The sequence below is a fragment of the Ostrea edulis genome, chromosome 5 (genome assembly GCF_947568905.1).
Source record: "Ostrea edulis chromosome 5, xbOstEdul1.1, whole genome shotgun sequence".
Classification (NCBI taxonomy): Eukaryota; Metazoa; Mollusca; class Bivalvia; order Ostreida; family Ostreidae; genus Ostrea; species Ostrea edulis.
In genome coordinates this window covers 75,084,394-75,099,285 of record NC_079168.1, presented here as the reverse complement: position 1 = coordinate 75,099,285, position 14,892 = coordinate 75,084,394, and the positions used below count along the sequence as shown (strand labels likewise).

At 35.6% G+C, this 14,892-nt stretch overlaps 3 protein-coding genes across 3 annotated transcripts in view; 1 reads left to right on the top strand and 2 right to left on the bottom strand.

Moving 5' to 3' along the window:
• The window catches only part of LOC125650632 (tubulin polymerization-promoting protein family member 2-like), a 2,230-nt gene extending 1,206 nt beyond the window's left edge, over positions 1-1,024 (top strand). The window contains exons 3-4 of the mRNA XM_048879089.2: positions 123-279; positions 438-1,024. Coding sequence (XP_048735046.1) covers positions 123-279; positions 438-620 — 340 coding nt within the window. The 3' untranslated portion in view covers positions 621-1,024. The remainder of the gene's footprint in view (positions 1-122; positions 280-437) is intronic.
• The window catches only part of LOC125651022 (A disintegrin and metalloproteinase with thrombospondin motifs 9-like), a 17,657-nt gene extending 15,434 nt beyond the window's left edge, over positions 1-2,223 (bottom strand). The window contains exons 1-2 of the mRNA XM_056165515.1: positions 1,414-2,223; positions 1,075-1,303 (exon numbers count right to left, since the gene is read on the bottom strand). Coding sequence (XP_056021490.1) covers positions 1,075-1,303; positions 1,414-1,910 — 726 coding nt within the window. The 5' untranslated portion in view covers positions 1,911-2,223. The remainder of the gene's footprint in view (positions 1-1,074; positions 1,304-1,413) is intronic.
• Positions 2,224-2,294: 71 nt separating this feature from the next.
• Positions 2,295-14,892, bottom strand: part of LOC125650628 (synaptosomal-associated protein 25-like) — a 17,412-nt gene continuing 4,814 nt past the window's right edge. The window contains exons 5-8 of the mRNA XM_048879079.2: positions 14,670-14,799; positions 8,735-8,854; positions 3,996-4,140; positions 2,295-3,769 (exon numbers count right to left, since the gene is read on the bottom strand). Coding sequence (XP_048735036.2) covers positions 3,701-3,769; positions 3,996-4,140; positions 8,735-8,854; positions 14,670-14,799 — 464 coding nt within the window. The 3' untranslated portion in view covers positions 2,295-3,700. The remainder of the gene's footprint in view (positions 3,770-3,995; positions 4,141-8,734; positions 8,855-14,669; positions 14,800-14,892) is intronic.

Below are 14,892 nucleotides of genomic sequence, written 5' to 3'. Positions count from 1 at the left end.
TAAAACCAGAGCGCTCTACACCTCCCACAACTGCGCGTGTCTATGATATTTCTAAGTTGAGTTTTTTAATCATTATGATGAATTTTATTTTCAATCTTGCAAAATTAATCTGTGTTTTCTAGGTCTATTAGCCTTGAAAATAAAGAACAAATTCGAAAGTTCATATCGGAATCTGCCATACAGTATGATGACGTTACAAAGAAAACGAAAGAGTTCAAGAAACACGAAAAATTATTGGCTGAGAAAATCATTGCAGCTGATCTAGGAATTAAGAAAACGGTACTTTGATAGCTGTCATGTATAATCAAATGAACTTGAAATTTTGATAAAGTGAAAAAAATAGAACTATCATCGTTTGAACACGCTTAAGTTGTCACGATTTGTTGTGTAGATGTATAATAATAGAAGAAATCATTAATTGTTTATATTTGATGTAGGAAACATCTAAAACTGGAGGCGTGGATCGCATGACAGACTCTTCCAAATACACGGGGTCGCATAAAGAGCGCTTTGACGAATCTGGGAAAGGCAAGGGGGCGGAGGGTCGTGTGGACAAGGCAGACACCTCTGGATATGTCGGAAATTACAAGGGAGAGGGGACTTTCGACAAGAAAAAATGATTCCCAGTGCAGGATTGGTGTCCACTATGTGTGTCTTAGTATTTCTTAAAACCTCATTTTCACTTTATTGTTTATGTTTTTCTGTTTCATAACACCTGAGCTCTGAATTTATGCAAGAGGTCGGCATTTGTTGACTCTTACATGTCACAGAAATAAACTGTCCAATTTACCACGTATGAAAGTATCGACTATGTTGAAAAAATGTAGCTGAAAATGTACCCCCAGCATTGTGCGGGTTTCTTGACAATATTATAGCACGTGTCTTGTTGCAAAGAAACCAAATAGCAGTGACTAAAACTTGTATATGTAAAAGTGCTGAAGGTAGAAGGAATAACCTCTAGATCTGTTTTGATAGTTTGTAGTAATTAACCGAATAACAGTAAATAAATATTACACAACCTTGAGTAGAATTGCTTTCCATACAGTTAGCGGAACTTTGCACACATGTACTTACCATAGCAAATACCATGCTGAAGTACAAGATTATAGCATTGTGGGTCTGTCGAATGTCTCTCTGGTTCCTTATGAGGAATTTCCGAAACAGTTGGGAGTCGATGACCGCCATGATGTGGACGTTCATTGAAGGAACTGGCATAGATTCTTCTGCTGCTTGAATAAAGTCTTCGTTTCCTGTTCCGCTATTGACTTCCGGGTCAGTTGCAATGTCATCTTTGAATTTTTTTTCTTTAATCTACAGGTATTTTTTTCAATATTCTGTTTGATCTATATGTGTGATTGTTTTAAAACACCATTTACTATTCGTAAAATGAGAATAATGTGATACCAATTTTAAGAAAAGTTTACCAGTTGATCCTTTTCCTTTTGTATGACGTCCCAGTCTATGTCAACATATTCACTTCCGGTTCCATCCTTTCCGGTGATGTCATACGATTCTTCTTCTTTACTTATATTGCTGTAGTGATACACATTGTCATCACTGTAACCTAGAATTTTACAATTTTCATGATCAGAATTCGGATTATTTGAAGGAAATTTCATCGGAGTCCCGTCTGATTGTGTCGTGCACTGACAGAGGACATGAATGAGAGGGCGGCTGTAAAAAAGCTTCAAGTAAGAATATCGCGTACGGCAAAATGAGCATAGTACTGAGCGAGACTTACCGGGTTTTAGAATTGTCAAAGATAGAACAACCGATGGAAGGGTTGCAAGCAACACTAAAAATTGCATGTGAACAGACATAACAAGCGTGACCTCACTGATATCAAGACAGATTCTGTCTGAGAGATTGTTCTCTTTTCTCCGGAGCATCAGATGTACACTTGACGTCATATGGTGGGAATTTTCAGCGGGTGATAGGACCAATCCGATTTCCTTTTCATTTCTATCTTTCTGTTGGTTGCTGTCGTGTCATTGAATGGTCAATGGCCCGTTCTTTAACTTTTTATCCAAATTCATGTGCAGTATGGTTTTTCAAAACGTCTTGTAGAGTAAGTTAATAGCATTAACTGCTTCTGGAATACTGAAAATAACTACATGTACGTATACACGGGTTGTTTTGTTGTGTGTTGATTTTGGTGGGGGTTTTTTGTTTGTTTTTTTGTTTTTGTTTTTGGTGTTGTTGTTGTGTTTGTTTTGTCGAGCTTGCGATGGTTGTCTCCTTTAATTTCTAATTTGTATTAAGGTAAATCCATATACTCGCAGTTTTATCTGATACAAGTTTTAAAAGTGTATTTATTTCCATTCATTAGAGTTAAAACTAACAAATTATCAAATAAAATACATAGGTCATCACACTTTTAAAGATGCGAGACGTACATAAACAGAATCATATAATCACCGTCAGAAAATTGCAATTTTCCTTAAACAGTGTTATCAAAATTTCATACAAACTGGTTATGAAGATATAATGGCATTCATAACAATTTCATGAAACTGTATCTTCACAAAAATATACGAAATGTCTGTAAAAATAAAGGAAATCTATCACATAATACACTTGATAGAGAAATCAATAAAAACAGAGTCATTGCCCTTTGATTCAATATTTTAAAACGTATTATTGACTATTCATCTACAACTTAGAATTTTGAAAAGTTTTTTTAACAAAATTTTTTACACTACTATCGGAAAAGACTAACAAAATTTATGTTCCTATTATGCATAAATCTAAATAAATCATTGATTTTGCAAAATCTGATGACATCACAGGAGGGTGGAATTACTTTAAACCATTTCAAATGCAAGTGATACATGTACGTTTCAGAGTTCAACATATCAAAAATGTAGTACTGTATTCTTTGTCTCATTTGAGGTGCTGTCTGTCATTTTGAATTTTTTTGATGGAATTCAAACCTTTTCATTTTGATATTCTTGAAAATACATGAGAGTATGACTGCAACGCTTCACGTCGGCAGGCTTCATGAAACGCGCCACAATTCATACTCTCGTGTATTTTCAAAACGAAAGTTTACATTCTACTTTCATTTCTATCGGAGTTCCCTGTTGAAATGGACGCACTACATGTATATTTATCCAGATTTACAAGCACGTTGTTTACAATTGCAGCGCATTCATAAAGAAATTACTATCATTACAATTTGTTGAGATATGTAAAAACATTGGAAATGTAATTCTCACAAGATGCCACGTGGACGGCTAATCATGCCAATTTATTCACAAAAGAACTAGCGGTTCTTAGAATTATTAATTTTACTTTACTTTAGCAATCACCGGGAGATGTGCACATATTACATGTGCATCAACAGACAAAATAATCCCTACTTTTTGTCAAAAGTGGGTAAAAATTATTTCTTACAAACATCTTTGACATTCTCCATTATACATGTACATATATCTATCAATCTATCTATCTATCTATCTATCTATCTATCTATATATATAAAATGAATAATCATATTTGGTTTATTAACTACAGTATATATGATATACGATGTGTGAAATCAAATCATGAACAAATCCATAGAATACTCATTCTACAGGAAGACAGTTCAGGTATTCTTTAATGACTTCTGCAGTTCTTGGTTGTTAAGTATTCTTTAATGACTTCTGCAGTTCATGGTTGTTAAGTATTATTTAATTACTTCTGCAATTTGTGGTTGTTAAGTATTCTTTAATGATTTCTGCAGTTCTTGGTTGGCCACCAGAATTCTGGATTCGTTGGTTTTTCCCTGCAATAGGACATATACAAACTTATTCACTTGTGGATGGTAAAATAGCTGGTATTGAAATAGCAAGTATTTTTGAGATGATTGTCTATGAAACTGAGGGGTTCCATGAACATACTGTGTAATTTTTGCCCTGATGAATTTCTGTCCGGTTTGTCGACAGAGCTATACAAAACTGGAGGATGACATTACTCTGGTGTTAGATTTTAAAAAAGAAGTCTATACTGACTTTAAAGTTGATGCGGTCCAGCTGTCTGTTCTGGCAGTCAATCTCACTCCCCATATCGAGAGCCATGTTTCGTAGATTGCTCAGGGCAGAACTGACACTTGTCAAGTTCTCCTCCATTTCATTTTCTCTACCATCGTTGGTGATTCTTGAAAGGAATAAAATCCAATGTTAGTCTTTGTTTTTGCCAATAATGAAATACTTGGGTGCAACACTTTCTCGTCTGCGTCTTTCGTGTGTCGATTCTAACCGTTTTAACTTCTCTAACTAGTCTAAAACTTAACTAAGGCAGATTTCACTAATATCATATAGATTTATAGCATCTGTGAGAATAAGTCACAAACATTGGAAGTATGAAAACTGTATCACTCAATATTCAAATTCAAAAATTATGAGCAAGGTTAAAGTTTTGAAATTTGGGTCAAACTTCAAGGTCACAAGGTCAAACACCATGGCATCAAATGCAATTTCTTGCCATAAGCAATTTATAAACAAAATATGAAAGTCCTGCCTTAAACAAAACAGGAGATATTGCATAGGTTAGGTTTTTAAAAATAAAACAAATTCAAAGGTCAAGGTCACAAGGTAAAAAAATGTTTGGCATTATTAAAAAGAAGGATGTTGTCACAAGAAATACACATCGCTCACAATTCAAAAGTTATGACAAGTTTCAGACAGACAGGACAAAAAGAGCATTAAAAAACGTAGGAACGTTCACATTTGGATGTGATTTAGTGTGGCCCTGTTAATCTTGAAAATAACTTGTTTGAATCAAATTTCCATACCAAACATAATCTCTATTTATGGCCCCATCCTACCTCTGGGGAGCCTAAATTGTACACAACTTGAAGTTGTTTGCATATTACTATGGGTATTCATGGCTTTGCTGTTATTGAGAAGATTTTTAAAGATGTTTCCCAAACACATTCCCATAAAAACTTTGATCTCCTATTGCGACTCCACCCTACCCCGGGTACTTCAATTTGAACAAACTTCAATCCTTATATTATTAATATGAGTAATTATGGCACTGTTGTTCTTGAAAAGATTTTCTAAAACATTTATCCCATATACCCCCATGTAAAACTTTGACCCTATATTGTGGGCCCACCCTAATCCCGGGGACCACAATTTGAAGAAAAAAAGGCAATCTACACCACAATTTGAAGGAAAAAAAAGGCAATCTACACTACCTAGGAATGCTTGCATATTAAAATGAGTATTAAATTTCATGGCCTTGCTGTTATTGAGAAGAAATTTTGTCCTATACATGTATATTTTCATGTAAATTTGATCCCCCATTGTGTCCCTACTCTAGCCCCGGGGACCACAAATTCAAAAAAAAAAAAGAGGTACTGTGAACAATGCTCACCAAGAATACCCCCCCGCTTACCCCAATCTTCCAAGGGTGTTTTTAATAGATACATGTATAAATGACCTCTTTCCTGAGTGTAATAAAGAAATGGCATGACAAAACCTTAGGTAGTCTCTTCTCTAGGGAGAAATGGATAAGAGATGAAACCATATTGCTACTTCGATGTCCAGCGTGCTTGACCTTTGGACCCCAAATTTGATAGGGAACATCTTCGTTCCATGGGTAGTCTATATGTATGATATGGTGTCTGTAGGTGGAAAGGATAACCTTTAGAGCCCGGAAACCATATTGCTACTTCGATATCCAGTGCGCTTGACCTTTGACCCCAAATTCGATAAAGAACATCGTCCCATCGGTAGTCCATATATATAATATGGTGATTGTAAGTGAGAAGGATAACGCTTTAGAGCCCGGAAACCATTGCGTCTACAAAGGGACGGACAACCCGATTCCAGTACAACCCCCACAACTTTGTTGCGGGGGTATAAAAACACTTCCATCTGCACTACCTGGGAAAGATTATATATCAATATGAATAATTATGGCCCTGTTCTTTTAAAAAAAAGATTTATCTTATATATCTCCATTTAAAACTTTGACTCCCTGTTGTGGCTCCATCCTACCCCCGGGGGAGGTTTAGCTTAGAACAACCTTGAATTTACAATTTGTCAGGAAGATTTCGTGTAAATGTCCTTCTTTTTTCTGGACCAGTGATTCTTGAGAATATTTTTAAATTACCCCACCCTATTTTTGCTTTTTCTTGATTACGCCCCTTCTTTTGAACAAACTTAAATCCCCTTCACCTTAAGTTGATCTGTGCCAAATTTGATTGAAACTGGCCTCGTAGTTCTCGAGAAGATTTTTTAAAAGATTCCACAAAATTCTTAATTATCTCCACTTCCAAAAGGATGTGGCACTTCATCTGAACAAATGAACAAACTTTCATCCTCTTTACGGAAGCAAGTTTGGCTGAAATTAGCCCTGTGGTTCTGGAGAATAAGTAGAAAATGTTCAGCGGACGGACGGACGCCAAACAGAAAGTGGTAAGAAAAGCTCACGTGAGCTAAGAATATAGTGCAATTGATAAGAAATTTGCAGGACTGTGTGAATGCATGGTTATAATGCACAATGAGGTCTTTATCAGAATAATTAAATTCATGGGTCCAGGCGCTAGAGCAAGGTCAAGTTGGGCAGATATTAAAAATGTCTGTCTATCGTCACTAATTTTCACATTTCCGTTAAACTTTACAAACCATCCCTGGACGAAGAGGATTCAATTTCATCTAGATGAAGATCTTATTAATGGACTCTAAATATGACTTATCCATTGTCGGCATCGTTTACACCTACAATTTTTCATATTTTCAACTTCTCCATAACAACCAGACCACTTAATCCAAACTTGGTTCAAAGTATCCTTGGGTGAATGGTATTTTAGTTTATTCAAATGAAGGGTCACGTGGAGATATTACAGATAGTTGGGAAATAGTTGCAGTAGGGTGGCGTGTTTAATTTTTTTCACCCAGCGAAAAGCTTCTTTACATAGGTAGTGTAGACTCTTGCGGCTAGGTATGGGCCATAATAGGGGTCCAGTCAATGATCAGACAACTTGGGGAGTTTGTATGTTTTCCTACATCGTTTGTGACGTCACAAACAAACGTCAATTACGCCAGTTTCGAGATAAGAGCTCTCCTGTGTAGGAGGTACATTTAGTAGAACTTTGAGTGCCTAAGTGGGACAGAGTGAACCTATAGTCAGTGAGGAAGACGATAAAATATATTAAAAACGGCTTCTCTTTAGATATGTAGGCCTAAATTTAAAAAATACAAAATAATATGAAAAGAAATGTTTTACTAAAGTAGAAACATAATATGTTTTACGGCGTGACCGTGTTTGAGGGCGAAGCAAAAAAGTTTTGACATTAGTATCTATATCCAAAACAGGACAAAAACAACCCGAAGTTAGCACGCGGACGGAGCTGTATCAAAGCATCCTAATATTGGACATTTGATCCGCCTATATATTGAACGCGGGAAATATAACGCAATTGATGTAACAGTATATTGTGACGTCATATTCAGCGTCGTTATATAGCAAATTTACAAACATAGCGTTTGAACCACAACAAAAAGCATGGCGTTAATCGTGGAGTGATTATATATGATTAAGAAAATAAGATTTACATGCTTTTACGGATTTTATGTGTAACATCTCAGAACGACGTGAACTAGGGTAGACGAGATTCAAAATGGAGGAATACATGTCCACGCGCTAATATTCGAATCGACGCCATTGGTACCAAACTTTTCAAGTTCCATAGGTATGGTTTAATTTTTCATTATTTTCCTTTTAAACATGTATATACGTGTTACCTATAGGGAGAGCTCCTCTAAAAACAATGCCATATTCGAAAGCAATACACTGGATATGATACCTATGACCAACGAAATCACGTGATATAAAAAGATTTCATGTATTTAATTACTCCCTGAGTACTTCTAACTTAATCTGTGTATCAGTTGAATTCAGGTGACGAAACAGCGTATTAAAAAAATACTGAGTATATTTACTTATGCAATGATGAATATTCGTCCCACTCCCGCATGTAAACAAGTTGTTTTGCGCCTTATTATGTACGAGAGTTCTTCAAAGGGAAATAACTCGAACTCAAACGTATTTCGAAACTGGCGTATTTCACGTAGTTTGTTTATGAAATACCCGGAAGTAAAAGTCCCAACAATACAGTAACGTAAATGAATAAACAGAGGGGGTTGATATGTGATAAATCCACGGATTGTGGTTTAATATGATTCATATCCAACCCGTGTGTTTTCTATCCCTTCGGCAAGGCTTGTTGAATATATAAATCATATCAAACCATAAACCTTAGGATATCCTATTCATATATAAGCGATGCATTTTGTGTTCTTATATTGTAAACCAAAACCTTTAATTTGTTTATTTGTGTACATGTAGTTACATGTAACTAGGAGATCCAATAAAAGCATGTAATCTAAATTAGTTCTTTATCGATAATATAGGCTTTATGACCAGAGGTGTAGTATGATGCTGCAACAGGGTCAATGAGACAGACCAAAACATGGAATATTTTGACCGGGCCGTAATATTATGTAATGTAGAAATATAGGGAATTATAGTCGTCACCAATTATTACAATGAGACAGACAGACAAACACCAACATTCGCTGTCAGACTAATTGCATTATACCAATATTATGTATGGTGACTATCTTATCGACACACTTCGCTGGATATGAGTTCAAATTAGTTAGAGCAGGCATCAATTCGTTAGTATTCTTCAATTGGTAGCTGTAATATGACTTGATGTAAATGAGAAATCATGAACCTGGTAATAATTGGACTACTAGATCCCACGCTTTTGCCTGCTGCTATCCGCAGTCTATCGGAGTTCACCTTACCGTCCTCGGAAAAATTCCACTTTTCCTCGTATTCTTCTCTTATTGACCTGTGAAGTCGAAATTCGGGTTAATATGAAAACCTATTAGTATCACATAACAAAATAAATGCAAATTCCATTATCTCGTAATTATGGAATACATTATGTACATATCTCGTAATTACGAGAAGATTCCTCGTTATTACGAGATGAATATCTTGTAATTAAGTGACACCATGTTTAAAAAGCCGAGTAGCACAATATTTGAATAATCTAAGAAGTGTTTTATATAATATATATATACGCGCATTAAATCAATTATTGCTCTCATCAAATGAATTAATGCGCGCATCAATTCAATTATTGCTCTCATCAATTGATTTAATGCGCGCATTATATCAGTTATTGCTCTCTTCAATTGAATTGTAGCGCGCATCAATTCAATTGTTGATATCATTAATTCATTTGAAGATATCATTAATTCAATTAAAGCGCGCATCAATTCAGCTGAAGAATTAATGCTATCATCAATTCAATTAATGCGCGCAATAATTCAGAATTGAAGATATCATTAATTATTGGAAGAGATCTTTAATTCAATTGTTGTTCGCATCAAATGAATTGATGATATTTTCAAATAATTGAAGATATCTTCAATTATTTGAGTTTATATTAATTTGGCGATCCATAAGCAACTGATTTTGTAAATGGGGACATCATAATTTCTGTACAGTAAAACATTTTGCTCAAGTAAATATTAAATACCGGCTCTGTCAGATTCGGAGGACCAATCTCTCACCAGAGGGCGTTACGCTACGCTCCACAACACAAAGTGAAGCTTGCGTAGCGCGCCCTCTGGTGAGAGAATGTCGGATGACCGTTGTCTGCCATTTTGGCTTGTTTACGTTGTTACGGTAACGTCAATATTGAACGCTCATACTCGGAATGTTTCGGGCGAATACAATTTACGCAATGCAAAGTTAGTAATATTGAACGCTAACATTCTCTAGATTTTACGCAGATTTTATATTAAACTATTTATTAGCTATATATATATATATGTTGACGCACAATTGTATAAACAATTTCCATCGCCTAGGATGTTAATAACTAGATATAATCATTCTCTCGCTCTCTCTCTCTCTCTCTTAGCGAATCCAAAGAGGGGGGTGCAACACCCGTAACCCCCTCTAGATCCGCCACTGTTCAGCAAATCGAAATGGTCTTATTGAGTGTGTGTGACGGTACATTTTGTCGTCCAGTACCTGGTTGTCACAGGCACCTGAAGTATGGATATTACTTCTACCCCCCCCCCCCCCTTTTGGGATCATTTTACTTGTAGCAATACTTTCTCTGAAATGAGTGAATTCCTTGTCTATCTCATCCCTCTTTCGATTTATGTAATCGTTTCACGCTTTTTGTAAGCTTTAGAGTGACCTTCTACCGGAATAATAAAATAGACAAGGTATGAAACAAAAGTTTGTAAACAAAAAGGGGTTCCCTGTTTCGGGGCACATTTTCCAAATAATTACAGCATTACCTAAGGAATGTTGGTGAGCGGCAGGTCAGGGAGATGTCATACTACAAGTCTCTTCAATCCAAAACCCATCTCATCTCTTTATTTGTCACAATCTTGTGTCCATTGATCGGACAGGGCTTCTTCTTTTCCACAGGCAGCCAAAAAGGAGGTTACAGAGTACGAATTCATAACGTGTCGTATGATTGGTCCGCGAATAATCCCGAGACCATTTGGATGATCCCGAGACAAAACAATGTCTTTGCGAACCAATCACACAGCGCGCACAACAAATTTGTACTTTGTGACCTCCTTTTTGTGAGAATACAACATAGCCTACGTGCCGGACGACAACATGTACCGTCACTCAACGCCGGAATTACAAGAGTGTTAAACTTACATAGTCACATTATTCAGTGATAGTTTAACTTTATTATTTGTTTATATTATCGCGAAACTTGTAAAAGTCAATTAATTTGCTTACAAGAATAAATCATCGTTTTCTTTCCTTTGCATATTAAAACAGGAGAAGCCCGCACCTCAGATCTCCAATTTCCATATATTTCTGTATTTTTCCGTATTTTAGATGCAGAAAAAATACGGGAAAATGGGTGAAACTAAGAAAGTAAGGAAATGAGGAAAAAATCTGGAAAATATGTGGGGGGAAAAATACAGAAAAAATACGGAAAGTTGGACTTAGTCTATTTTCAATCAGAAATGCTATAGGAAATGCAGAACTTAGGGGAAAAAATTCATCTGGAAAAAATACGGAACTCTGAACTTAGAAAAATATTCAGTTACCCCTACACTTTGAAAAGAAAGTCTCTTATAGAAAGATCGGGTTCATAATTTAAAAGCATCGGGTGTGTTATTCATACTGGAGTCAGGCCATGAAGCAAGACAAGAATTCGAAGAAACCATTGGATTTGATGTTTAATACCGTTTTACAACAGTTGACAAAGAATTTATGTACATGTAGCTGGAGAATGCAAATATTACGGTATGTATACAGGCAATTTACGGTTTATTTTATAGACTGGTTAATTTTGCTCTAGATAGACATTAGGATTCTTGCTTACAGTGTCCATTTAATGTTGAATTTACTAGCTATCAAAATAACTATGGTATCATCAATTAGAGACATGTGTGTAATTTAAAGGGACTGATTCACGATTTCCCCCAAAATTTTGTTTTTCACTTTTAATGATCAAAATCTATTGTCTAATGCAAGGTGAAGATAACGAACAGTGATCAATCTCATAACTCCTACAAGCAATACAAAATAGATAGTTGGGCAAACACGGACCCCTGGACACACCAGAGGTGGGATCAGGTGCCTAGGAGGAGTAAGCATCCCCTGTTGACCGGTCACACCCGCCGTGAGCCCCTTATCCTGATCAGGTGAACGGAGTTATCCACAGTCAAAACCAGCGTGCCAAGAACGGCTTAACAATGTAAAACTTATACGGTACCAATTTTGATGCACCAGATGCGCATTTCGACAAATAATGTCTCTTCAGTGATGCTCAACCGAAATCTTTGAAATCCGAAATAAGTATGAAGTTTTAGAGCTAAATATAGCCAAAAACAGCGTGCCAAAAAAGTGGAGCCAAATTCGTTCAAGGATAAGAGCTATGCATGAGGGAGATAATCCTTAATTTTGAAATGAATTTCTAAATTTTATAACAGCAATTAAATATACATCCGTATTTTCAAGCTAGTAACGAAGTACTTAGCTACTGGGCTGTAGAGACCCTCGGGGACTAACAGTCCACCAGCAGAGGCCTCGACCCAGGGGTCATAATGTAAAACTTATACGGTACCAATTTTGATGCACCAGATGCGCATTTCGACAAATAATGTCTCTTCAGTGATGCTCAACCGAAATCTTTGAAATCCGAAATAAGTATGAAGTTTTAGAGCTAAATATAGCCAAAAACAGCGTGCCAAAAAAGTGGAGCCAAATTCGTTCAAGGATAAGAGCTATGCATGAGGGAGATAATCCTTAATTTTGAAATGAATTTCTAAATTTTATAACAGCAATTAAATATACATCCGTATTTTCAAGCTAGTAACGAAGTACTTAGCTACTGGGCTGTAGAGACCCTCGGGGACTAACAGTCCACCAGCAGAGGCCTCGACCCAGGGGTCATAATGTAAAACTTATACGGTACCAATTTTGATGCACCAGATGCGCATTTCGACAAATAATGTCTCTTCAGTGATGCTCAACCGAAATCTTTGAAATCCGAAATAAGTATGAAGTTTTAGAGCTAAATATAGCCAAAAACAGCGTGCCAAAAAAGTGGAACCAAATTCGTCCAAGGATAAGCAATGTATTTAAAAGATTTCACATAAAAATCAAGGTTATACATCATTACAGAAGCTCATTTTAGAGAATCTATTATTTGTTTTGTAAACAAAGATTGCGGTATGTTATATTTACGAAATTTTCAAAAGAAATGGATATCGATCTAAGTTTATTATATCTTTCACATTTCAAGCATTTTTGGGGTAAAATGTGTCATATTAAAGTTAAAATTCGTAACTTTGCAAAATTAGGATGCTTTATATTACAAAATTAACATTTCACTGGTTAGTCTGTATACATGAAAAGACTCGAGTCTTTGTTTACATAACACAGATTTAAGGCTAAAATGTTGCTTTTATTCTTGCGTTCAGAAGTTCAAAATTTTGGCTGTAATCAATTAATCAGTTATATTTTTAATGTTTGACATCAAATATGAAAAATATTTTTTTCAAAAATCGTGAACCAGTCCCTTTAACACTCTTGTTATATGGGGTCTAGCTGTGGGTTTTTTTTTAAAAAAATTGTTCTTATTTGCAATTTTATTTTATTTTTTTCAGAGAGTGTTCTGTACCTGTTCTTCATGAATAATTGTGAATATTTCATGTCCGTCCGTCTGTCCGTCCGTCTGTTAGCTTTTTCGTGTCCGACCCGTAACTTAAATACTACAAGGCCTAGAATCATCAAACTTTGTCTGTAGATACATCTTGGGTAGAAGGTGTGTCGCACATTAAAACCAGGTCACTGTGACTTTTCATTAAGAAGATATCCGTCTGTCCGTCCGTCTGTTAGCTTTTTCGTGTCCGATCCGTAACTTAAATACTACAAGGCCTAGAATCATCAAACTTTGTCTGTAGATACATCTTGGGTAGAAGGTGTGTCGCACATTAAAACCAGGTCACTGTGACTTTTCATTAAGAAGATATGGCCATATATGGCAAAAACTTGTCCGGCTCATAACTTGAAAACTATTAGACCTAGAATCACCAAAATTGGTCAACTAATGCATCTTAGGTAGAAAGTGTGTCGCATCCTACTTTAAGGTCACTGTGACATTTAATTAAGGCGATATAAAAAAAAATTTAATGGGTACAATCTATACTGTTAACAATATGTGACGGGCGTATCATGTGCCGTGGCGGTGCACTTTATTAAAAATTTTAATCGAAAAATTGCACTTTATGCACTTTGTACCTTCAACCATGACTTTCTACGCGAGTTTTCTTAGACTGCGACAATGTGTATACGAGTACAGATATTTGAAATACATAAGAAATGGATGGAACTGACGGTGGCTGGTGGAGTTGTTGTGGATGAAACTCGAGTGAATTTTATGGCCAAATATTGAACAAGTGTCGAAGTGAACAAATCAAAGAACTGCACATGGTTGCAGATATTTGGTTTTATCAATTTATCTCTTCATTTGTTAACAGAGCTTTGAATTGTAACTAAAAGAATTTAAATGAAGTTTATTGAAGAGTTTTCTTTTTTTATGCATTTGTTACAGATTTCCGTATTTCTGTTACAGATTTCCATATTTCTATTACAGATTTCTATATTTCTGCATATTTGTTACAGATTTCTGCATTTTTACTAACAGATTTCCGTATTTCTGTTACAGATTTCCATATTTCTATTACAGATTTCTGTATTTCTGCATATTTGTCACAGATTTCCATATTTCTGCATTTTTCCTAACAGATTTCCGTATTTCTGCATTTCTGTTAAAGATTTCCATATTCCCTCATTTCCACATTTTAAAAATTTATCCGGAAAAAGAGTCCCAATACTCCATATTTTAAATGCGGAAAAAATTTGAAGATCTGAGGTGCAGGAGAGGAGAGAATGATTATACGTGACCAATTATTATATATTTTTCTCGTAATTATGAGATAATTATCTCGAAATTACGATTTATTTTCTATTATCACGAGATAATTTACTCGTAATTACGAGATAATGGAATGTGAATTTTTTTAATGATACTAATAGTCTTTCGTACGTTAGACAAAGGTGTTTTCTTTTTTTTCATGTTTGTCTGATTTATTAACCCACTTTACCATCTCCAAGGCCATGACCACGGTAAAACACATAATCCACAGCATTTTCGGAGTTCCTCTAGGCTTTTCTCGGCGTCCTTCATGTCGATTTTGACCTGGTCCATGCCTTCCTCTATTCGATCCATTTGTTCTGTACGAAAATACTAATATAATGGCCTATAGGTGGATTTTCTTTTTAGAAATACATGTAGTACATCTTGATATATTTATATATGAAGAATAA